We start from the raw sequence: 26,580 nt of genomic DNA on the forward strand, positions 1-26,580 counted from the left end.
ACTTGCTGGTAATTTCCAGGATAGTGTATAACGCAATTTAGTGGCCAAAAAGTAAAATTAAAGTGAACCTTTTTTTTTTTTCTAATATTTATCAAAACCGTAGACATAACAACAAAAGTTGTATAGGTAATACTAAATAACTGTACAACAATTTTTTTTGCAAGGTTTCAAAACTTTTTCTTCTTCAGGCATGTTTCAGAACTGGATCAGAATGCATACAAAGTTGTCACATACAGAAGCTTAAACTTTGTATGGTTCTAATCCAGTTTTGAAACCTAGAGAAGAAACTTGGTTTCGAAAGCTTGCAAAAGGAAATCTTGTACAGTTAGCCATTAAAGGTATCACCTAAACAACTTTACATAGTTATTTGGGTTGAAAAAAACATGCGTCCATCGAGTTCAATGAGAACTCGATGTTCTGTCTTCAAATTCTCTCCATGACTAATGGCCCATACTCACAGGCAACTTTTCTTCTCTGTTGCTAACACACGGGTGCGTGTGCGCGACAGTTCGGCGACCGCTCGTCGCCACGTCCCTCCGTGTACACACGTGGAAGAGGGATCAGCGGTGCGACGGAAGCTGTCGCCGACGTTCCTCCTCCCCCCGCTGGAAGCTCCGTGTTCTTTATGGAGGTTGCTGTCGCTAGTCCGCATACTCACGCGGACTAGCGACAGTTGCGGCGGAGTTGCAGCGACAACTGTCGCCAGGCGATTGACCGCGCCAATCGCCTGGCGACAGCAGCGACGGTTCGGGGTGCGCGCTGTGCAACGCCTCGTACTCACGGGCGAAAATTGTAGCCCGTGAGTATGGGCCATAATACTGGACCACACGTGACTATCAAAACCGTATTATTTTAGAGAGGCCTTAGTGGGGAAATTAACTTATGCCCTCTTTAATCTCTTTAACAGGCCAACATCACCCCTTCCGAGGTGGCCCAGTGGACCAATCATCGGGTCATGGAGTGGCTTCGATCTGTTGATCTGGCAGAATATGCTCCTAACTTGAGGGGCAGTGGTGTACATGGTGGCCTTATGGTAAGTATTAGTAATCTGCAACAAATAAATGAAAATATAACATAACATTGTTCAGTTGGAAAAAAAAACCCTTTATCCATCGATATTTGATAATGCAGTTATAAAAAATCTGTGTAGAATACGACTGTGACTTTTATGCAGTATATTTTCCTTCTGAAGATATTTGCAGCATAATATAACAGTTCCAAAATAGACACAAAATATTCAGACGTGCTGAATGTCCAGACGTTCATCCAGGCATCCATCTGTTCTATGCTCTTCTAGTACAGTTCGACATTCCACCACTTCTGCCACCAGCAACTGGAGGCTCGAACTACCTGATCAAGGAAATTCTGGAGCAATGGCAGACTGTACAAGGAGAGTACCAGGGGGATGGATGTCTGGTTACCAAGTGAGCAATCTAAGAATTTCAAGCGGTGTGTTTAGCAGCAACAAAAAAGTACTAGCAGAGCAAGCCTTGGCTTTGACTACATAACTGTGGAGTTGGAGTGTTTTTCAGGATCAGAGTGGTGCAGAGCAGAAATTGGCTGGGAAGATGTATGAAGGTGGAGTTATGCTGTTTAACAGGAGCAGAGTGAGGCAGAGCAGGAAGTGTCTGAGAAGAGATATGAAGGTGGAGTTGGAGTGTTTAGCAGGAGCAGAGTGAAGCAGGAAAGCACTAGAAGAGCTGGAAGTGGCAGGGAACACTTGTGGTGTTGGGGGTCTTTAGCAGGAGAAGAGTGGAATAGGGCAGCAGCAGGACAGGAAGTGACTGTTAAGAGCTTTGAAGTTGGTGTTGAAGTCTTAAAGAGAACCTGAACTGAAAATAAAATGTCAAAATAACCATACACAGGTCATACTTGCCTCCGGTGTAGTCTACTCCTCAATCTCCTTCTCCTCTCCTGCGTCCCACTTGTCCACTTGTCCCACTTGTCCTTACCCCATAAAACATTCCTGGTCAGCACACTGCTAAACTGTAATGACTCACTTGAGCCATGGGGAAACAGTGACATTACCTTGCACATTTAGTTGTAACTGACAGCTGCTGTTATATAACTGACAGCAACTGGTATATTTCAGTTCTGACAAAATATTGTCAGAACTGAAAGGGATCACTGTAAGAAGAAAATGGTGAGCCTTTGAGAGGGACTGACGGTGAGGGTAGTGTGTAATATTCATTTGCAGCTAGGTCATTTGTTTATGTTTAATAAATTTACTCACTTCAGGTTCCCTTTAAGTAGGAGCAGTAAAGCTGTTGCAGACCAGGAAATGGGTCTTGTAAAGAAATGGGGCTTATGTGCACCTGTTACTTCTAATTAATTAAATGTGCTGCTGTGTTTTCAGGAACATCTTTAATAAATTATATTTGCATCATTGATAAGGAGGGGATTTTAAAGTACATTTGCTAAATGTCTTTCTTCATGGCAGTTACACCTTTTGCTGTGCTCCAGTTAATTGTAGAGAAATACTGGAATCAGAATAAATTCCTTATAAATGTCATCTACCTTTGAGATGTTTTGAACAAGGAGAACTAACCTATTCTCTGCTGAGAAACATGCAAAATGCATCAGACTGATCCTATTACATTTGAAAACTCTTTCCAGGTTTTGGAGCCTCGATTTAACGTAGAGACGATGGCCCAGCTGCTGAACATCCCACCAAACAAGACCCTTCTACGACGACATCTGGCAACCCATTTCAACATCCTGGTGGGTCAGCAGGCACAGCTTCAGAAACAGGAAGCACTGTCTTCTCCAGAATACATATTACTGACTGCTACCGCCAAGGTCAAGGTGAGTGTGACTACCACGCCCACTATTACTTGAACAGGCAGACTAACCTTACTATGGTAGTACAGTATTGTACCTTGTTGGCTATCAAGTCACAACGTTTTTGGATGATACCATTTATTGGCTCACGCCATCTTTGCTTCGCCCCCAATCCTTTTTTTTTTCCTTTCAAAGTAGAAAAAGCCCGGCACTAGGTGCTGGGAGGAAAACGACACTCAGCTGGATGCCTGCTGAGGTGGTGTGTGCGCTGCACAAAGTCTATATTCAAATCGAACTGGTAGAAGGCAGACTGAGGACAACACCATTCCATGAAAAGCAAATTTTTATGGTACAAAGTGGCTTAGTGGGGGTGAATAGACCTGACAGCAGATTCGCGCTTGGCCTCTTTCTCAGAGGCCTGGACTGCGGAACGGTTGTCAGGCCTATTCACCCCTACTGCCACTTTGTGTGTACACGAATATGGAATAAAGGTGCTTTTTTTTATGGAAAGGTTTTGTGCCTTGGTCTGCCTTCTACCTATTTTTATATTTCTAAAGGATTTTAGCCAACTTGATATTCGCTATGTAATTTGTTCATATTGCTTGATCCACAGTCAGACTGCACATCATCATCTTTACTACTGGCAGACATGAAAAAAAAGACAGCACTAACAGCCGTTGTCTATAACCACACCCCCTAACAATGCGATAGGCTAAAAGTTTTTTTTTTTTTTTAATAGAAAAACATATGCACAGAGGGAGATACTGGTTGCTTGGCAGTTGGAATCAGCCGGCATTTTGCACAGTGCAACAAGGCTCCCATAGTGTGATGTCAAGATCTGGGTCCTGACATCACACTGTGGGAGGGGTTTCACCACAATATCAGCCATACAGCTGTCCCTGATAATCTATTCGAGAAAAGGTAAAGATTTCTCATGGAAAAGGGGGTATCCGCTACTGATTGGGATGAAGTTCAATCCTTGGTTACAGTTCCTATTTAAGTTCCCACATCTTCCATACAGTTGCAAAATGGTTTTCTATCAATGTTGTCATGATGTGTCATGCACTTGTGTGTAAATCGATTTGTATCAGTTTCACAATGACTTGCTTGTAAATGAATTTGTCATATATCTCCCCAGCCCAAGAAGCTGACGTTCAGTAATTTTGGGACGTTACGGAAAAAGAAACAAGAAGAGAATGAGGAGTATGTGTGTCCGATGGAGCTGAGCGAGTCCTCTGCTAACAATATTATCAAGCCTTTCCGAGCTGGCCTTGACCTGCGGATGTTGGATGATGAGGACTTGGATAGGCTGGAGCAGGTAGGTCCTGGAACAAGGCAGGTGTGTCCAGCTCTCCGCAAGAAACTTCTGTAGCAGACTAGATTGGAGCAGAAGTTGAGGGGTTGGTTTTTTCAGAAACTCCTAGACTTGTTATCTTCAACAAGCAATTACTATTTTATATGCATTATCCAGCAGATAAGGTGATTCTGCAGCTGACTTTGAACCCGACATTGAATTTACCATAATATGGAAGGGCAGAGATATGAAAGAAAAAAATATATATGGATAGATGGATGGCTCTCCCTGACAGGAACAAGTTCATAGCTATACAGTAATGAGTTGGAGAATCACATTTATACAAGCAGCTATGGGATGTATGCACTAATCTGTAGTAAGCAGAATTGTGTATAAAGACTTACGTATGATGAGTCCAGTGTAATGTTGCATGTAATGTATTGCATTCTGCTCTACTACCGCACTATGACACTATGCACGTTATCCTGCATAACTTAGTTCAGTGCATACACCCATAAATATTAAAGGTTCTATTAGAGTGGACCTCTTTCCCCCCCCCCCCCCCCCCCCCAACCAAATTGACTTTGAGACAGCAATTTCAAGCTGCATACAACCTGCATTGAATTTGCATGCAACCTGGTTATACTTTATAGGGTATAGCATTTCACTGGCCATCGCTATCATGTGGGTGAGAGGGGGTGGAGCAAGATCAGGACTACGCCCATCTGTACAGCAGAGAGAGCAACCAAGAAGCTTGCATTATTGCAGGATGATCGTATAGTACCCTGTGCCCTGTCTGAGCACGTATTATAAAAACTAAAACTATTTAATGGCTCTGTACTTTAACTATAAGATGTTGGAAAGAAAGCAGTAATGGCTTAGAATCTACATTTTTGACCAATATTATTATATAATTACATCTACCCTGAGTTTTGCAGTTTTGTTCACACTTTTGCGTTTTCCCAGATGGAAGACTCGGAAGGAACAGTGAGGCAAATCGGGGCGTTTTCAGAAGGCATCAACAACCTGACAGTAAGTTTCAGAAAATAAGATTCTGCTTCCAGACCTTGATAATTGAACTCTATGCCCTGTTTATGTCCTGGTTTTCCTGCCTGGGCTTAGTTTTCAGCCAACCTCACCGCTCGATTTTGCGTTCCCGCCGTGTCCACATCACTGCTCCTCCTTACTCTGCTGTCATGCTGACAGCAGAGCTTCGTGACGGCAGATTGCTGTGAGCCAATCACCGCAATCATAGCTCTTAAAAGGGCATGGATGGCTCTGGTCTTAAACCGGCAAGAGCTGTCATAAAGTTTTGAAGTAAAAAAAAAAAAAAGTCTTTCCTCAGCAACATATAGCTGCTGCTAACATGCTCACATGCCAACACTTAGTCTAAAGTATTCCCTTTTTAGTCACATGGGTGTGTAAATGGCAGAGCTGCATGTACATGCAAAATGGGCACGTGGAAATTAGAGAACCGTAAATATCCACCAGTAGAATATCCGTAATTGTACTACTGAGCAGTGGTTGTTTAAATAGTAAAATTTTCACCATCTCTAAACCTAACCCTATTCCCACACTCTTTTGATACCTAACCCTAACTGATGTAGGCTCCCAACACCCCCGCCCACAATCCCTTACCCAACCACCCGACCATTCCTCGCCCAATTGACCCCACCGCCGATTCCTAGCCCTGACTAATTCCCCCTCCCCCATTCCTAATGCTAGTGGTCCCCCACCCATAACTAACCCTAAACACCCCCCCACCACAAACCTGTGGATATCTTTGTGGCCTTCGCCACTACAGTAAAAAGCAGTGTATTGTATTTTCTTTCCATTTTTTTTTCTCATTGTACTCTGAGTAATTACAAACTTTATTTGCAAAAATAACATTAATACACCCTTGTGGCATGGAAGTAAATGGGTTTAATCAGCTTGTAATGAGCTTGAAAAGGTTAGTAAAGCTAGTAAATGGGTATAAAACTCACTAGATGTCCGAACAGCATGTGATAGAAGTATGATTACCTCATTTCACATTTTTCCTTACTTGCAACTATCTCTATTTACAAACTTTAAAATGAATGAAGACTGCCACTGGCTGGGACAGCCATCATTCATTTATCAGGCTTTCTGAGAACCCAATGTGCCCATTCTCCATTCAGTGCTCTGTCACACGAGGTTGCGGGCATATGCCCCTCTTGTAAATAGCAATATCTACACCCCTGGTTGTTAAGTAAAGTCTAGAGAGCCGTAGATAGATGCACTATGCGGCGGTGGGGAAACTGGTTAAAATAGCAGGTGTCGGGGCTGCTAAATATATAAACCACTAGCCGCTATGAACATGCGCGGCCAGACTACCCCAGTGTCTTTGGCTCCAAAACTTCGTGTTTTGAGAGCTGCAGTGTTGCTATTGTATATGAAAGTACTTACTATTTTTTTTTTTTTTTTACTATTGATTCATAAACAAATCAAAATATTTAAATTTGGCACCAACAATCATGTGACAAAGAAAATCACTAAAATCACTTTTACCCCATTCAGTTGTTTGCTGTAAACAATTCTTGTCCTGTATTTGAATAACTAATTGCTTTACTAAAGCCGATGTTCCTACTAAAGAGCATTAAGTTCAAAGCATTTTTTTCAATGTAAGGTGGATTTCCGCTGATATTTGAGCTGTCTTTCATTATCTATCCGCAGCACATGCTGAAAGAAGATGAAATGTTCAAAGACTTCTCCACCCGATCGCCAAGCGCCAGTATTACAGACGACGACTCCAACGTGTGACAATTAAGCCAACACCTGTAACATTTTTTGTGTCAAAAATATAAATATTATATATATAATTGTTTTTGTTACTGGTTTTTGTCCTCAGTGTTCAGGGTGGTAGGAGTGGAGAAAATGTGCCTTTCTGTAAAGTGGCAATAAACACAATCATCAGTAATGTGTAAAGCTGATGTTTTATATGACAGAAGCCAAGGCGGCCATATTGGTGGCTGGGCTGTGACAGGCCGATGCAGTCTAGAAACTGAACCTCTGTTTAATTCGGCCCCTGGAAAAAATGCTAGAACCTGTTCTCGTGCATTAGTCCAGCCCCTTATATTGTATCTATTCTAAGCAGTATTTTGTGCAATTTAAAGGGATTGCTCACTCAAAACTGATTCCTCCATTTCAAGCTGAGTGGGGCAATATGTAAACCTTCCTGTATTTCAGAAATCTCGATGTTCTCCCTAAATCCTGAACTCTACGTAATCAAGCTAGTTTCTCAAAGCTCTCGAACTATAATGTTCATTTACACTGACTAAAATTATGACCAGATCTTCCCTCACTACCTGTGCCTGGGATCTCCATGGGCCTCTGTGGCAATAATGTGAATTCTGGTGGTCCTGGAGATCGTAATTGAGAAAAAGCAATAAGGTTGTGATGGACGGTCTCACTCTTCTTCACCGTACAAAAAATTGTTTTAAATGATTGCTCTCTCTGCCTGTTGGAGAGATTTACCTACTTCCTGTCTGGACAGGAAATGTGAAATCTACTCCCAGATGGGGATCCAAACACCAGTGCAATTCCAAAGGTTTCTACCCCTTACATAATCAGGAGCTTAAAAATATAGTTTTCAAAGGTGGACTTTAAGGGTTGGTTCACATTAGGTCAGCTGCTAGAACGTTCCCCACAGAGTGCAGTGAACCAGCGGGACACCATACTGTCTCATTTATCCAGGTTTGTCTGCAATGCTCAGTCAACATGCACAATTTTAGGACGCATGGCACACATCCTCTGCCAAGTGCAGTGGGTGCGCCAGTATACCTTCACTTCAGCACAGTGTGAACCAAGCCTAATGCATAACTCTACTTGCGCAGATGAGTACAGTTCTCTTTTTGCCTGCTATAGTGCATCAAGAAACTGAACTGAATCTCATACCTGGATACAGAGATATATTACACAGCCTGATATCTTACATAGTATGTTAGCTGCATTTGCACACATCCTACCTGAACTTTCCCCCACTGAATGCAGGGTTTGTCTCTGAGTTTTGTTTCTCCTGGCTACACTGGCAGCTGTAAACAGTGATGTCCTTTCTTGTCTACTCAAGGAAGGTAGAGGGTAGGCTGGAGGTGGGGCTTCATAGCAGTGGGCAGGGCATACTATTGTTTAATGCTGTGATGTTGATGGGGTTTAAATCCCCTCCCTGACTAGCAGAATCCCCTCCCCCAGTGAGCAGGAGATGACATCACCACCGTTTACAACTGTCCGTGTGGCTTAGAGGGGCAATAGGCCACAATGGTGAGATATCTACATCCAGACATCTTATGTAGGGGGTGCAGTTTAATTTTCTTGCACTGGGGGGGGGGGGGGGGGCTGTACACAGATAATTGTACTTATGTGCATAAATATACTTGTACCGCAAAATGTTCTGTTATGTTTGTTAGAGAAACCCACTAGAAAATTCAGCGCTGTGTAATATGTTGGCGCTTTATAAATACAAGTAATAAATAAATGTGTTTAGCCGGGGGACGCAAATAACTCTGTTGTTTCAGGTAGAAAATCTAATCATGGTCCCAAATACCAGCACCCCTCCCCTTCCCCACCACCACCACTACTACACTCAGAAAAATGGAAGAGTCAGTCTTGGGTTGATGTGCTCTCTTACTGTACGCATAGTAATTAAATTGCGGTTATTTATGGTATTATGATGTTTTAAGAAACAGTTATAAGTTATAAATCTAATACTTTGGATCTCAGAAGTTCAGCAATGTGATCCATAGACACTAATGTCCATTCCAGTTTATGCGATCCTGCCTCTAGGCCGTTGATGTCTATCACTGAAGATAGCCTCATGGCTAAAAACAATAAAGTAATCCATCAGATAAAATCAGAAGAAATCCGGTGAGGATGTGAGCTGGATGGAGGGCTTGTGTACAGGGCCCATCAGCCGCAGAAACACCGCCAGTATGATCACAATGCGTTTGCGTATTGTAGTGCATTCATACCACGGTTTATTACATGAGCCTTTACTATGCCATTTCTAGAGATCTCCAAGCATTTCTAGTGGGGATAACAAGTTATCTGCTACTAGGGGGTAAAAGATTGCAGCCCTCACTTAGGCCATATTGAAACATAGCGGAGGTTGATAGTTTCTCCATGTTCAGTAGGGTCCACAGAGCACAGCGTCCAAGTGTAAAAACTATATGAGCTTTCTTCTTGTTACAGCCATTTCTTCTACCTGTTCCGTCTCAGGGCCCTTTTTTACAGGCAGTTGATAGGCAGTGAAAAGACTGTCGAACTCTTACAACTGCTCGCTTGGTAACTGCTCGCTTGGTAACTGCTCGCTACTGCTTGGTAACTGCTCACTAAGCGCACAGTTCAGCCGCCTGTGGAAAAGGGCCCTGAAGAAAAAGTGCGGCAAACGCAGCAAGCATTTAATTTTCGATTGAATACAAAATTTTGATCGAATTTCTTTTTCTACTTTAGATCATTTTTTCCCAACCAATTTTTTCTTCATATTCGATAGTTTTTCTCATAAGTTTCTGCAGAAAAGAGAGTTCCTACATGGTACCTCGAAAAGAATTTTTAAAAACTATACGAACAAATGGAATAGGCAATCAATTTTTTCTGATAACCCTAATTTATTGGCGTGTTCTCTAGCAATCCCCCACTGTTTCAGTATGACCCAGAAAAACGCTGCATTCTTTTACCACTTCATAGCATTTCATTGAAAGATAAAAGAGACACTGTAGGGGAACGGGGGAAAATGAGTTGAACTTACCCGGGGCGTCTAATGGTGTCCCGCAGACGTCCTGTGCCCGCACAGCCACTCACCGATGCTCCGGCCCCGCCTCCGGTTCACTTCTGGAATTTCAGACTTTAAAGTCTGAAAACCACTGCGCCTGCGTTGCCGTGTCCTCGCTCCCGCTGATGGCACCAGGAGCATACTGTGCAGGCCCAGTATGGTCTGTGCCTGCGCCGTGCTCTCCTGGTGACATCAGGGGAAGCGAGGACACGGCAACGCCGGCGCAGTGGTTTTCAGACTTTAAAGTCTGAAATTCCAGAAGTGAACCGGAGGCGGGCCGGAGCATTGATGAGTGGCTGTGCGGGCACAGGATGCCTGCGGGGGACCATTGGAAGCCCTGGGTAACTTCAACTCATTTTACCCCGACCCCCTACAGTGTCCCTTTAAGTGCTTGTTCACACTGCAGGCGGTTTTGTTATTTTTAAAGCCCGGACGATTTTTCAATATCGCCCTGAAATCGCGTACACCATGATTCTCTGAGATAGATCATATCTAAGCGTTTCGTTTCTGATCCGTTTAGATAAGCGGTGCTTGAGCAATTTTTGAGGCGATTCTGCCTCAATGGAAGGTATAGGAAAAATGCAAAACGCTCAAAACCGCTTTGTGGAGCGATTGCGTTCGCGTTTTTAAGAATAAATACATTGTATTTATTTTTTCCGGATCAAAGCGTTAACTTCTTGACTTGCGTCAGGAGTGAATTACCAAAATGCTCAGGAGAAATGCGTCGGAAACCGCTAACCACAAAGAATCGACCACCCAAGCGCCGGGAATCTGAAACGAAAAACGCCACAAAATAAGCCCACCGCAGATGGACACGCGAGCGGAACGCAATGTGAACGAGGCCTGTTAGTGATTGAAAAACGACATTGAAAGGTTGATTGCAATATCAGACAAATGTATGGGCCACATTATGGAGTTCCGTTAATCCCAACCACATAACATTTAGGAAGGGGCTTAATTTTACATTTTAATAAAAAAATTTATGAGTCGCCGATTGTAAGAGAAGAGTTTTTGGCTTTTCCCAGCCGTTGCAGCAATAACCATTTTGTATTTTTGTACCCCCGACCATTTCTTATATGCGCTGTTACTTTGATATAGTTTTTCTATGTAAAGTTTATTGAAAAAAAAAGTTTATTGAAGATAAAAAAAAGTAACTATTTTGTCTTTGGTCACTACATATCTATAGTTTTCTACGTGATTCCAGTTTATGCGCCAGCTGGATCCTGGAATGGGCGGGGCTGAGCCTTTTGGCGGTTTTTGTTTTTTTTCCTCCCTTTTTAATGTCTGTGTTGTTTAAAAAGAAAAAAAACTGAAAAAATAAAAATGACAGTTTAGTATCATGACTGTTTCTATGCCAACCTGCAAATTATTTCCTTTTATTTTGTTTCCTCCCATCGCGGCTGTATTTATCCGTTTGCTTATATTTATGCATTTTTATGTAGGTGTTATTTATGATGATAAAGTGTTGAAGCGAGCGATGGCATCTTGCGCTCAGCACGGCGGTAAGTGCAGCTGGTGGGCTTAACAGGAATTTTTATATTATGACATATACTGATAGTTGATAAGATGTCCAGTGTGTAGCTTGTGTCTCTCCAGTAACTGTGGAAACAAGAGGGTCAGGGTACCAGAGAAAAGGACTCTGGGAATTGTAGTTTTGCAACTGCTGGAGAGATGCGAGCTACCCAATCTATAGCAGGCTTATTCATTAAAGTGTACGTTTTTCAGCGTTTAAATAGATCCGCTGTTGCAGAAAGGAATATGCACCAGACTGAAACCCAATAGCTTTATTATAATGTGTAATAGTTGGAATAAAATCTTGCATTAGTCTGAAGAGTGCTGCAGACATCTCCTATGCTATGCACTGACACCAAACAACAACTTATATAGCTGCTGAAAAAGCAGGTTACAAAGTACCTCCCCTTCCATTTTTAGGCAGATTGCATAGCTTACTGGTAGGTAACAGGATATCCTTTCCCTCCTCCTCTCTGTAGATATGAACTCCTCCAGGGCAGTCTATAAAGATAAAGATCTAGTGTGTGTACAGGAGCCCCCTCCCCCCATGTCACCTAAAGATCTGTCATGCTGAATCTTTAGTGACATCCGATGCCCGAGTAACCATCCCAGCGCATTGTGCCTTCACTTACCCTGCTCATGGGAAGCTGCTTTATTGTATGTCATCCTTCTTCCTCCTTTTATAGCTACAGATGGGTCGCTAGCCTTTAGGCAAGCTATGTCTGTACAGACATAGCCCTAAATGGTCGCCCAAGAGTTCAAGTCCTCATTCTTGCTGGACCACAGTTCATGTATCACTTGCACAAAAAAAATTTGGGTGCCCAATTTCAGCTAGTAGAATATCTGTATTATTTACCAATACAGTAGTAAAATATCTGTAAATACCGATATTTTATTACAACTATACTAACCCTATTCTCACACAAAAACCTCCCCCATGCGACCTAACCTTAACCACCACCGGCCGATGCATATCCTTCAAGGGCAACTGAAGTGAGAAACATATGGAGGCTGCCATATTTATTTCCTTTTAGAGGGTCGCTGAGCAGTCAATAAAAATTAAATTGGTACTTACCTGCAGCTTCCTCCAGCCCACCGTAGGCCTCGAGATCCCCAGGCATCCTCCTGGCTCCTCTCCCAGTCCCCCTAGCCACGACTTTCGGGCTGAAGGTCTGCGGTACACTTTCCTGGACAGGGGGTGCTGCGTACGGTGCATTAGCTGGGAACATGGGTGGAACATGCGCTGAGATGGTAGCACAAAGCTTGGCTCACATTCTTATGATGGGATCCAACATACCACAAAGGCAATGCGTACAGGTTTGCTGTGCAATTATAAGTGACATCATAATGCACTGTAATGCACATAGTGTAAACGTACTAAATCACGATATAATGCATTATACGTTGCTCATTCGCTAGTGTCCTTAACGCAGCAAGGTCAGCCATACTATGCCAGGAAAAAAAAACACATATATAAATAGATTACTACTTACATATTACATGTGTTGTACTGTCCACATTTTGATTTCAGGGAATTTTATACAGTAAATATAGAGAATTCTGTTCCTCGCATTTGCTTTTTTGATTCCCTCGGACTGAAGCCAATCCTGATGTCATTTCCTTCTTACTTTTTTTTTCCTCCTAGAATTTTCTCTGTCATAGCTTTCTTGCTTTGTAAACACATGAGCACAGGCATAGGTCCTATTTCAGCTTCACACTTAACTGCACTCAGCCAATCAGTGAGGAGCAGGAATGTGGGAGGGGAGATAAGTTTCCCTCTCCTTCTAGTTGGCGAAAATAGAGCTAGGCTGACTGAGATAAGATTTATAACAGCAGAAACATTTCTAAATAGATTGGAGTCATTGCAGTGCAGGGTAAGGTTCCAGGCTACATAATAAACACAGAGCAGTGGCTTAATGGAATTTGATTTTGTGGCTGACAATCCCTCTTTAAAAACCGTTACGGGGCATCTGTATACACACTAGATTCTGCCCGAAACCTTGCAGAATAAAAGAAAAACCAAAAACTTTTCTGAGATTTAAAAAATAAACAAACTGGATTTACTCTTTTATGTACCTTTCACAAAGGGCAACAGATATCAATAAAATATTAAAGCTGTGTACCACCTACAATTCTTATATCTGTGATTGGTTACCTTAATGAATAAGCCTACCAAGTATGTCTAACGTCAAACTATAGCCACATTATCGCTGTCATTCTGTCAGTTATCTTCTGTATGATCTGATGGGGCTGATTTCAGGGTGCAGACTGAGGTTTGGTCGTCTCTTGAAATTTGCACCTATTAATGAACCCATTTGTTGCTGAAATGTAACACTATGACGTGACTGTTTCTAAAATACGCAACAGATGTTCCTTTGTCAGTCTATATATTTGATTTAATAAAAGGGTATGTTTAACAAGAAGGTGTTCTCCAGTTTGTTTTGCGTTATCATGAATTTCTTTGCAGGTCTTCTAAAAATCTTGCCATGTGTTAATGATTACTGGATGGTGGCTTACAGGGAATCTTTACTGTTCTTTCTAGACATCCATATATCCATTTAGGCTACTTTCCCACCAAGACGTTGCGTTGTAGGGGACGTTATGGTCGCATAACGTGCCCCTAACGTAACGCGTGGTGGTGTTGAAGTTGGACGTCAGATTGAGCTGCGTTATGCAGCTCTCAAAGCAGCCGGTCCAGGTTAGTGATAGGAAGTCCGGATCTTTTTTAAGGATTCGGATCATTTGAATCGGATCATTGAAAAGATCCGGATGTTTGAACCGAATAATTTGAATCATTTTACTAGGGAAGCAGACTGGGTGAAATGACTAGCAGGACAGGACTTCCCCTGCACTGTACATTCTGTATGTTCCTGTTTCTTCCAGACAGACATCCACTGTGAACCGAATCTTTCATTGTGATGATCCGGATGATTCGACTCAAAAGATCCGGATCAAATGAACGATTCGTTCATGATCCGGACAACACTACAGTCCTACCAGGAGTCTCTGCAGTGCAGTGAATATTAATTAGCCATGTGGCTGGCCGCAGAGGAGGAGGGGAGACCTCCTCCTCCAACATTACTGAGCATGTGCAAGCAGTCTAACGCTGCTTAGCCCAGTATAACCTATAGCATGCAGCACTTTGTTTAAACGTGCTGCGTTACTATGTAACGCAACGTGTGCACTGTGAACAGGACATTGAGTTTACAGTGCTGTGAGTTAGGCTGCGTTACTGGCTGCTGTAACGTGGGACTTTAACGTCCCACTGTGAAACCAGCCTTAAAGCGGACCTGAACTAAGAACTTCCTCTCTGCTCTAAAAGATAAGCAAAAACATTATAACCTGTAATAAAATCTGTCCTGTCAGAGCCGCAGCACCACCTGCAGGACGTAGATCCGTACTGCTTCGGTCTAGAAGCAGTTAAAGAAAAAACATGTCTTTGTTACAGATGATACAAATCCTGCAATAAATCTGCAGTGCGGCTTCTTCCTGCTTTCATAGAAGTAGACCTATTGATTTTTTTTTATTCTTTTTAAAAAAATTTCAAATTTAAAGATAAAGTAACAAACATGAACAGAACAACCCTGAACTCCAGCACACGCAGGTGAGGAGACGGGACTAAAACGCCACAAGAAAGTATCAGCAATAATTCTACATATCACACATTATTACAGCGAGAAGTCGGCCATTGGGGACCCGAAGCAATAAATGAAAAGTAACCGACCAGTTATAATTGTTGTACAGAAATAGGAGCCACAAAAACATTTCCGATGATTAAAACATCTTTAGGGTAAGAAGCTGGTAATTGTGTATTTATAAGGAGACCAGCAAATCTATCAGAGTGAGTAATTAGAGGGCAAGGGCTTCCCAACTGATCATATATCAGCAATACCTATAATCATACAATTACGTAGTTTCTTTGTTAGAGGTCCACGGCCCCCCCACACCTTTTGGAACTTGGATGGGCATCCCCTTATATGTAGACGGCTTTATAAAGATGAAGGGAATTATTAACTAGCAAGTAGACCTGTTGATAACATCCTGTGTTTACAAATTAGTTGCTCTGCCCTGGCCAAGGAGATTCCAGAGCTGACACAGCTTAAGACCTCAAATTACACTGTGATTGGACACCGGCGAGGGGGGCTTAGACAGGCTAAACTCTCTAAATACATACAGGGTGCATTTCTGTAGGTTTTCCTTCTGTCCTGTGCAAGAGTTCAGGTCCCCTTTAAAGGCAGAATTAAATTTTGCTGAAAAATGAGCAATGTCTTCAGTTCAGCTCTATACATTGCTCAGATGAACGGTAAACATGATTGTAATTGGCTAACCCTTTTTGTGCATACAAACACACAGCCACTCCCGAAGTGAGCCAATTGTCTCCCAGTCCCAGCATTATCAGGACTTGATCTGAGGATGTTATGTAGAAAGAACAGAGGCGCCAGCAGGATAAAATCAGGTAATAAAATGTTTAAAAGTGCTTTGGAGGCAGCGGTGGACTTACCTCCTGTAAGCAGACACTATAAACTGTCAGTTCAAATCTAAATACATTTTATTGGCATACTCCAAGGGGGTCGCAAAAGTAAAAGGTCCGGGTAACACCGGGCGCCTCAGTGACTGAGGCGCCAGGTGTTACCCGGACCTTTTACTGTTGTATGCTCCTATGTTATATTGCCTGAGGAAGCAGGTTTACACCTGTGAAACGCGTTGCGACCCCCTTGGAGTATGCCAATAACATTTATTTAGATTTGAACTGACAGTTTATAGTGTCTGCTTACAGGAGGTAAGTCCACCGCTGCCTCCAAAGCACTTTTAAACATTTTATTACCTGATTTTATCCTGCTGGCGCCTCTGTTCTTTCTACATAATATTAATTATCCACCCTTGGTGGAGGGGGATACCCCTTTTTTCCTGTCTACAGAGAGCGACTTCTTATTCCTGAGTGGGGACAGGATAATCTCCTCACCTGCCTATACAGTGGTTGCCTGGAGGTAACCCTGTCTTGTGAGTATATATATTGTACTCTTTACATATATCCATTTTTGCAGTACTTACTACACTATATTGGGCTCTCGGTTTCCCTCTTCTGTATTGATCTGAGGATGGTTCAGGGCCATGGCTATACTGCACCACGGAGAAGGGTGATTTTGACAGTGTTCCGGACAACAAAACAGCTAGCGTGAGTAGGGGAAGAATGACCTTGGCAATGTCAATCTGCCAAATTACAAAAAGTTTCATCTAGTACTGATAAATTTATAGCAAATAGCTAAAATGGAATTTCACTTTAAAGGGAATCTGAAATGGGGAAAAAAAAGTATGCTATAATGAATTGAATGTGTCGTACGGATAATGAATAGAACATTAGTAGCAAAGAAAAGTCTCTGTAATTTTGAGTTATAAAGCTTTTTATTTTTTTTATAACATTGCATCATTCTCTAATATTTGCAGTTTATAAACTACACTCTGCATTTTAAACTATGAAACAGAGCAGAGCTAATGACCCTTTGAACTTCCCTGCAGTAAAATCTTATCTGTTGTCTTTCACGGTTTCTTTGATGTATAATACCGGGAATACACCATACAATTTTCTGTTAGATTCTTCTGTTCGATTTTTCTGTTAGATTTTCTGTTATGCTGGGGATACATTTCTGTACTGTGTATCGACCAGCTGATCCGGCCAGCTGATAATATTCAGCTGGCCCGATCAAGCCACTCGATTCCCGCCTGCGGACAATGGCAGGGAATCGAGCGCTGATAAGGAAGCGCCGGCGGGGGCGAGCGGTAATCGATCTGCGGACGCGGCGGGGACGATCTGGCGGCTAATCGAGCCGTCGGTCGACACGTGTATCCCCAGCATTAGAATGCATAATTAGATTATTTTCTGTAGAAAATGGTCATTATCTCTGGTGCATTGTCTTCTGGTCATCTCCTGCTGAGTAGAACAATGCCTAATTGCTCACGGACATGTTGGAATTTATCTATCTGGCAAGTAAATCTTACAGAGAATCTTACAGAAAATTGTATGGTGTATTCCCGGCATAAGTGCTTCAGAAAATAGAATTGCTCTCTGACTAAATTAGTCAGTGGGCTTAGAGAAGCTCTTTTGCATAGATAAGTGACATTTCTTAACTTCCTGTAGTGGAAACCATATGAGACTAATAACTTTGCTACTTATGGTCTAGTTTTTAGCTGTACTACACATACAATTCATTATATCGTAAGTTTATTTCGCTTCAGTGTTACTTTAATGCACGCTTTAAATACAATACATGAGGGTAGGAACACACTAGGCAGAATCGCATATGCGGTTTCCATAGCACATAATGGAAAACGCATATGCGATTCTGCCTAGTGTGTTCCCATCCTGAGGGATTATAGCTTGCCCAACATCCTGCTTAACTCCAAATGTTACCATTGCCGTCTGATTTTGGTCTGTTGAACGATAATCAGGCATGTGTATGCATGGCAAACGACTAGAGGAGAGACTGATAACAGGCGGTTTGCCCAATCCATCCAGCGGATCAACGCACACGAGACTGTTGGGCTGATATCATGCAGTTGGCCACGTGTGTACGTTGTTTGAGCGATGTGAACGTGTTTTGAATGTGATCATGTGCAGTCCATTGTTTTGCTTGTGCATCCAGTATGTAAATGAGTTGGTCATGCAGTTGGTTGGTGCGTGGAAAATGCAAGTCCTGTAAGCGGTTTGTCGTGGGGTCGGTCATGTCGTGGTGTTGGTTGTGCACACTATTGGACATGTGTACGAGCCTTTAATATGCCCATACATTTAGCGATATGCGGGCAGATCGACCAAGGGATGGATCTCTCCCTGATCTAATCTGATCAGAGAGATCGGTTGGCTTCCCATACACCACAGGCTGATCCCTGATGCGACCCCGCTGATTCTGGCCGCCCCCAAATTAATGCCCCCCCCTCAGTGCCTGTGCATTGTAAATCTCACCTGTCCAGCTATACAGACTCGGCGATCTCCCGAGTACCGATGTCACACTGAGCGTGCAATGTCACACACACGCCCCTGGTAATGCTCAGGGGAGATCGGAAGTCGTGACACCGGTGGGGGGGACATTTGCACTTGGGGGAATGGCCAGGGATTTGTCGGTCCTTGCAATATTGCACACCGTGACTGCCGTACACCCAATCGACCATGTCAGACTGAGATTTTTCAGCTTACTCAATCGATACATTCAACCGATTTTCTGCCTGAAATCGGTTGAATCCTCGACAATAGAGTAGCGAGGGAAGCCTCAATAGGATCCTGAGGCGTACTTCGATCGAGTGATTGTTGCGGCAGTGATTTTTATCTGATTCGGATGGTCAATCTGCTGCACTATCGGTAGATGTATGGCCTAGCTTTACTTGTTTCCAAAAGCTGATTTCTGCTGCCTGTTTTGCCTGCATGGGAGCTGCCATTTTGCTAGTGATGTCTGCATTATGCACAGATCAGTGACCATTTACTACTTTATTTTTCCCCTTAGAAATCTCTACTCTGAAAGAGACCTCTGTGGTGAGAGAGACTCAGAGCTGTCAGGGTAGTTCAGATTTTGCTTGACGTCACCTTGGTTACCGATGCTTGGTTCGTGGCTGCATACAGCCAGGTGTTTTGCATGTCGGCATTTGCATAATTCTGATTGGCCAGCAGCACCTGTTGAATTCTGCGTGTTGTATAATATCCATATTTCTCCTGCACCGATTCCATTAGACAAATTACAGCTGGCGTTCAATCTACTATAAGGCTTGGAGCACACTTTGCAGACTCGCCAGCGCTGTGTAAAATACATGCGTTAACGCACATAATTATTGGCCGCATAATAAAATGCATAGGGCCGTGTTTTCCAGTATTTTTGTGAAATGCATGTAAATCGCCAATGTATTTGAATATGGATGCATTTTACATGCGATTTTTATTGTAAATTCATGTTGATGTATTTTCCTGTTTTTCTACTCTGGCCAGAATCCAGCAAAACTTGGGGAAAAAACGGAAAAAAAAAACACACAAACTCTTATAAAAAAAAAATGCACACAAACATAAAACACAGTTTTACAGAGCGGTGATAATCCATATATAGCTGACTGGCCCTCATCAGGACAAGGTGTCAATTAATATGGGATCTGAAATGACAGTCTATTAAAGTCGCATGCAGCGGAAGAAAAATGGAGCCAGCTGCATTACACAGATCACATCCAAAGCCTCCGCCGTGCTCGCTTAGATAACCGATCACCTGTTCCTGTTCCACTGCCTGAGGAAGTGGGCTGTGTCTCACAAAACGCGTCACATTTATAGGAGTACATTATTAAAGAATACTTTTGAAACGTTTATCTTGTTAAATCTTCTATGGGGAGGAGAGTACCTCTTCCCCTACTTTTTTTTATTCAAACATTGTTTTATCCTTTTGGTGCCTCTGTGTTTCCGATACAAGTATCGCTAGTCCACCTATGGTGGAGGGGTCTTTCCCGTTCTTCCTGCCTACTGAGAGCGGCATCTTAATCTACTCCGGGGGGATGGGTCAAGTTCACCTAACGCCTTTAAAGGGAACCTTAACTGAACCGGGGGTAAAGAGTTTCAATTACCTGGGGCTATTACCAGCCCCCGTAGCAGTCCTGTGTCCTCGGAGCCGCTCTGGAACGCGTACAAAGATACGCGTTGCCACATATCTACTCGTGCGGAATGTGGCAACGCGTATTTTTGTGCGCGTTGCGGTCCGCAACAGAGCTAATTGCAGTAGGGAATGCTTCCAATAATACGCATGGCGGCCGGCTGACTGGTGAGTCGTCAAAAACGAAACTAAGTGACAGCGGGGGACCGGAAGATTCCAGAGCGGCTCCGAGGGCACAGGACTGCTGCAGGGGGCTGGTAATAGCCCCAGGCAAGTGAAAGTCTTTACCCCCCGTTCAGTTAAGGTTCCCTTTAAAGTGGTTGCTTGTCAGTAACTTTCCTTTGTGAGTATATCTTATATTATTTTCTTTTTACCATATTGGATGAAAATACTACACTATAGTGGGCTCTCGATGTCTCTATTGTTTATACATCTAGCTTTAATCAATTAAGCAATCATCTTTATTGAGCGATCAATTTCAGTGTGGTTGATCGATAGTCTATTAACTAGTGGCCCACACACTACAAAGCGAGATCCTATCCAATTCACCTTCACTAATCGATGTGACCGATGTTGTGCCGATCTAATTGATAACACTTGATTCTCTCTCAGTTCGATAAAATGATTGAATCGCATGGTCGATGGTACAGCCAAATCACTAGATGTATGGCCACCTTTAGTGGTTCTGTCTGGCCATGAACAAGCTGGGTACTCTGTTGGATCACATAGATAGAATTACAAACCTTTTGGCAGGCAGAACAGTTCACTATGTGCTTCATTTGTGTATTTAGTTGCTGGCTTTGAAGGAAAAATGTGATAATTGCACAGTAACAATGGCTCAAGAGTCATAATAGCCAAATTCCTCAGCAGATCACAAAGAACAGAAGAGTCAACAAGCCCTCTGGGTGACGGAAATGGTGAGCCAACAAACTGACGCCATAGCTGTACATTTAGTACCTTGCAGGTGTTCCAATTCATGCGTTCAACCGTCTAGATGAACTTGGTCAGCTTGTTTTTTGTATAGATATAGCCAGAGTGTATCCCCCTTGTTTAGATAGCCAGAGAGTGACTCTGTTATGGGTAGCCATGTCCACCTCCTTTGCCCCAATATAGATAGCCAGAGAAATCCAATTCAGTTTCGGTCTCCCCGAGTTGCCCCCCCATCCCCTATGCAGAGGTGAAGCAGGTACGTTACTACCCTGGGATCTCGCCACTTCCTCCTATTCTTCCTCCTATCCTTTGGGGGGAGGGGGAGCACTCTATCTCTATGCAAGATCGCCCTTTGTTATCATGTGACAGACTGCAATCTTGGCATAGAGATAGGGAGCCTCGGAGGACGCACAGAAGTCAGGCTGCTGAAGCTGGATCCTGGCGAGGTGGGTGATCGAGCACTGCGATCTCTGCACCCGGCCCTCCTGGCGGTATCCACAAGTGTAGCTTGGGGTTACTGCCTGACCCTGACTACTCTCGGGAATACTGCCAAGGAGGTTAAATACAGAGATCGGGTTTCCTGATGCCCCTTTGACCTTCCTCATTTACATGGAAGTAGTATGCAGAAACAGAAGGTTGTTCAAGTTAGTAGCCCTGAAGTAATACAAAAATGCTCTTAACAACCCACCATCCCAGCGAAGAGCATCCCGACTCAGCGTGAGTGACTAAGGTCCAAACATGCCCAGGAGAACAAAGTGCACTTGGATGGAGGAAAAAGGCCGTGAACAAGTTGCTTTATTCTACTAGACATGTATGGACCTTATTCACGCATGCGCTCGTCCATAGCTGGAAGTGTGGCCAGAAGACACTTTTTCCACAGGCTCCAGTCAAAAAAGTTTAGAGGATCCCTTCGCTGGAACGGTGGAATGTAAGAAGATATAATAAGCCTCCATAACGCTTCCGGGGTACTTTAATAAGAAACTATTAGCCATAATATGACCCCCCACCTCCCCCCCCAAAAAAAAGTAAGGTAAATACTTGCTCTACTTGCATAACAGATGTATTGTCAGAATCAGTTTTATTTTGCCAAGTACAGCAGAGCTATACTCGGAATTGTTTTTGGTGCACATGGCGCATACATAGTATAAGAGGACAGACGCTCAACACATACAGAATTACAGATTAACAACTAATACAAAAAAATTTTGACTGGTGACACAGTTCATCAGTTCAGAAGCTAGTGTGTCCGCTTGCTGTGCAGGTACAGCCACATAGCACTAGTGGGGATAGGGGTAGCAGTAATAACAATAATGTAAGTGTAATAATGTATTGTAGTGTCCACGTTTTGATTTCAGAGGATTTTACATAAGGGCCATCTTGTGTCCTCCAGCTAGACCCCACCCCACATCCCCCTCCTCCCTGCACTGATTCTGTGCACAGCAGGGAGAAATAAATGCAGCAGGCACAGACTCACCTTCTAATGGATCCAAGCGCTGCCATTCCCATCTATTCTCTGCACTACCGCCGGCGGTAGTGCAGAGAGTATTGAAGGGAACTGCAGTACCTGGAACCATTATTAGGTGAGTCTGTGTGCGCCGCCTTTACCCTTCTCCAATGTGCAGCGCGGGGAGGAGAGGAAATGCAGCAGGAGTGCGGAGAGGGGGTAGACATGACGATGGATGAGGGGGGCTGAGGACAGTGACAGGCGACAGCCTCTGGCCCCACTCCCTGCGCCCTAGCAGCTGCTGTGACCACCACAGAAAAGGGGAGACCAGGCAGCCAATAAGAGGAGAGAGGTGAGTGACAGAGGCTTAAGCCAATCAGGCTAATTCAGCATGCCATGTCGCTTCTCTTTTGTGTCTGAGCCTGGGGGCATGGGGAGAGAAAACCTATTTGGAAAAAAGTAAGATTGATTTTAAACTTTTGAATTGCCTGGTTAGCATCCTTTTTACCCATGTAATAGCCTGCAATAGAGAATTGATTTTGTATTTTATGCCTAACAGTTACTCTTTAAATTAATAAGAAAACACTAAAGTCAGAGGAATAGCATGACAGCCAAGAAACTACCATTTTTCCAAAGGAAGTCAACAATAGCAATTTCTATATTTATCTTGTGACCAATTGCATTTCAATGAAAATAGTATCAAGTTAAAAATAGCCGCACAGACTTTTCTATCCCCCTCCCCACCATGTAAATAAGAAAACCTTTGTAGTTACTGCACGTGAAAGTTGTCCGGCCAGTTTAAGCAGTTCTGGAAATACAATAATGAGCTCCACCCACTATTATAATAGAGTTACACGTCTAGAGAACACGATACACCTCACTGTAGACTCGCAGCTGTTTTGTGCGGACTTGCAATCTGGACTCCAGGCAATGAGTCTTCATATCTAAGGCTTAGAAGATGGGGCAGACCTCTTCTACTCCCATTATCATTACTCAGCAAGACAAATCTGATATCGTCTGTGAGATTTTCAGCCAGGGGGTGGTGCACGCCTCCCAGAAATTAAAGGACTACTTGGGATTTGAAGACCCCAATGGCAGCTTCCGCCCCAATACAGAAACTTTGGTGGAGATCTTTCTGGTCAACTTTATCACCTTCTGCTCTGAAAAAGGAGTTGAAGAAAGGATTGTCACCAGCAAGATGACCAAGCAGCAATCTGTCTTGTTTGGGGTGGACTGGATTTGGACCTTGATGGGTCCAGACAAATCTGTGAGGCTACAAATAGCCGTCCAAGCTTTACAGATGTCAGACTTCCATGAAGACGGACGAGGAGACCCCAATCTGTTTAGCAAAAATCCGTACAGGGAAATTCAACTTACAGATGTGCGTTATGAGAACAAGAGCCTGTACGATAAGTTGGAGGAATTTTGCAAGTTGGTGGGTCCAGACTGTCTAGGCTTGTTCATTGTGTTTGGTGTGCCTGGAAAACCCAAGGACATCCGAGGGATTCTATTGGACAGTGTTACCAAGGAGAAAAAGAAGAATTTGTCGGGAGAGCAAGCTTTGCAACACTTCATCCTTAATACAGACAATTTTCTTCCCACCCGAGAAATGCTGGACACCTGCATGTCAAAGAGGAATGGGCTCAGGAGTATTGGGAAAGTGTACATCAACTTTTTATGATGGTGGGTGAGGCCCAAATTGAAAATTGGATCTATTCAGCTGACTTTCCTGGCACAGCGGTTGGGTTATGTTTTTGAGAATACCACTTTAAGATGGTGTGTGATTAAACAACACTTCATGAACACAATCACAGGAAGGTAGCTATCCAGCCACAGCAATGGGACAGTATTGCTTTCAATATGGCTGGTCTGAAATCTAGCAGCTTGCTAATATTATATTGATATTAAATTCTGCATTTGTAATTTGCAACCCACTTTTCCCATACTCTAAAGAGACCTTAATTACTGTATGAATTCTCTCTGCATGGAGCAAGTCAAAATTATGTCCCATTAGTTCAATTCTGTCAGTGTCACTATCTATCCCTCCAGTGTGTGATATCTCCTCTGTGTGTGTTTACGTAATTCCCCTGTGTCTAGCGTTGAGTGAAAAAGATAAAATAGATGAGGCGGGAGAAAGGATCTAGAACTAGGGAGAGGATTGAGAATCTCCTAAGCAGAAACTCAACTCAGAAATTTGAGGCACAAAAACCGGTCTCTGTGCAATGTTTTCTTTTTACTTCCTCATACAGTATTTTCCTGGATGCAGATGAGAAGGAACCAAAGGTGGGATAACTTTTCCATTAAAATTGCCATCAATGTGTTTTTGCAACGCAAAGAGTAGCCATAGAGTAAACAACTGTCCAACATTTCATAGCAACATTTCAATAAAATTATGTTTTCCTACTTTGTATTACCCATACAGTTATATTTGCTTTTGTGCACAAGTTACTGCATATTACCTGTTTACAAATTACCAAAGTACAGTTTATCTGCTTTGAAAGCTGTCATTGCATAGCTGCTGTATTTATATATTAAAATCTATCTAGTGATCACTTCTCAGCTCTTTCTGCTTCTCAGCTCAGTACAGCTCAGTTTGCTAATGTTTACCCAATGTATCTGACAAAGGAATGTAAACAAAAGATAATGTTATCACTTCTACAGATGCAACCAGGAGCTTTCCCACTCAAGCAAGGAGCTTTCCACTGAAGAACAAAGCGCTGTGTTTAACTGTTTGAATGCTGTTCTGCTTCAATTTTTTTGTGGTACTAGATTTTATGCTGAAAATAATCTTTTAGAACTAAGAAGGAATGCTGATTTTCATACCACTATAAAATGGAATCTGAGACAGTATAGTGAGTGAAGATTGTAGCCTGCATCCCCACTGCAGGAAGCTGCCACCGGAACAGAAAGATGGGTGAACTGTGCAATGTTGCAGTCCTCTGTGGGATGGAGTTGAGGATACAACTTCTTCTAAAGTTTACTCATTCAACAGCTGTGCATAGCATTTTCAGAAGCTGAGATTAAGAAAACCAATTTTTTTTTTTTTTAAAAACTAGTAAAAAGGTTCGCCCGTTAAAAAACAGGCGCTAGGTCACAGCCCCTACCCCCCGCAATGCGTGCACATTCGCGTCCCGCTTGCTCGTTCCCCACCACTGTCTGAAGTAAATACACACAGGAAGCTGCTTGCTTGGCAGTTGGAAAAAGCTGTTATTTCCCACAATATAATGAGAACCTCTGTGAACCACACACAGCAAACTGTCAGATCCGGCCCTGTGTCCTAACTGCCCTGGCTGCGCACATGCTCAGTACAAAGAAACCAGGGACACACAACGATTCAGTTGATGACGCAGGGACACTTGCATTTTATTATATAGGACTAGTAGACCCAAGCCCGTTTAAAAACAGGCTCTAGGTCTTTTTCCGGCGGCGGCCGCCAGTGCGCATGCGCGCACACGCCGCACATGTAACTGCCGAGCATGCGCCACACCTGCCCACCTCACCCGCACCCACCAACCTCGCCCGCCCAGCTCCCTGGTCCCAGCTGTCCGTTACTGCGCACATGCGCAGTAACAAAAATCCTGGGCCACAGGGACAAAACTGTTGGACGCAGCGACACTTAGTGCGGGTTTCCCCTTGCGAAGTGATGCGAGTGTGGCTACGCAGCCGCATCGCATCATTTCCGCCGCCAGCCGCATCACTTCTGCATCTCCGTTGCGGAAGTGTATTGAGAAGATGGGACACGGCTGCGGGAGGATGCGGGCGTGCGAAAATCTGCAGCATGCTGCAGATTATCGGATCGCACCGCTCCGCACACAATGCACGCAGTGGAAACTGTTCCACTGGCGTGCATGTGTTTCAGCACACCTGCGGTGCGATGCGGCTATGTAGCCGCATCGCACCGCTCCTAGTGGAAACGAGCCCTAATGCTAGGTACACACCATACAATTTTCTGTTAGATTTTCTCTTAGATTTACCTGCCAGATAGCTTTTTTTCCATGTTGTAGGTAAATCTAACAGAAGAATCTAATAGAAAAGTGTATGGTGTGTACCTCGCATTATGCTTTATAGTATAGGATTCCAATAAGCATTTGGTGTGTCCATGTGGCACAAACTATTATATCCTTTCAGTTGGCAGCTGCCTGTGATCTTCCAGAAATGTCAACTGAAACAGAATTTCTTTCTGTAAAGGTAGCCAGTGCTCATCCTGGCTGCTGGGACTTGG

General features: G+C 43.3%; 2 protein-coding genes across 17 annotated transcripts in view; both read left to right on the plus strand.

Moving 5' to 3' along the window:
- PPFIBP1 (PPFIA binding protein 1) overlaps window positions 1-7,013 on the plus strand; it is a 213,188-nt gene extending 206,175 nt beyond the window's left edge. For all 16 annotated transcript variants that reach the window (XM_068277609.1, XM_068277612.1, XM_068277613.1 and 13 more), the window contains 5 exons: window positions 908-1,033; window positions 2,617-2,805; window positions 3,920-4,099; window positions 5,042-5,107; window positions 6,770-7,013. In XM_068277609.1, coding sequence (XP_068133710.1) covers window positions 908-1,033; window positions 2,617-2,805; window positions 3,920-4,099; window positions 5,042-5,107; window positions 6,770-6,856 — 648 coding nt within the window. In that variant the 3' untranslated portion in view covers window positions 6,857-7,013. The remainder of the gene's footprint in view (window positions 1-907; window positions 1,034-2,616; window positions 2,806-3,919; window positions 4,100-5,041; window positions 5,108-6,769) is intronic.
- Window positions 7,014-23,228: 16,215 nt separating this feature from the next.
- REP15 (RAB15 effector protein) lies at window positions 23,229-24,827 on the plus strand. Its single transcript, XM_068272943.1, has one exon. It carries the CDS (start codon window positions 23,317-23,319, stop codon window positions 24,037-24,039), a length of 723 nt encoding a protein of 240 aa, XP_068129044.1. The 5' UTR covers window positions 23,229-23,316; the 3' UTR covers window positions 24,040-24,827.
- The last annotated feature ends 1,753 nt before the right edge of the window (window positions 24,828-26,580 follow it).

This window comes from Hyperolius riggenbachi, chromosome 3 (assembly GCF_040937935.1).
Source record: "Hyperolius riggenbachi isolate aHypRig1 chromosome 3, aHypRig1.pri, whole genome shotgun sequence".
NCBI lineage: Eukaryota > Metazoa > Chordata > Amphibia > Anura > Hyperoliidae > Hyperolius > Hyperolius riggenbachi.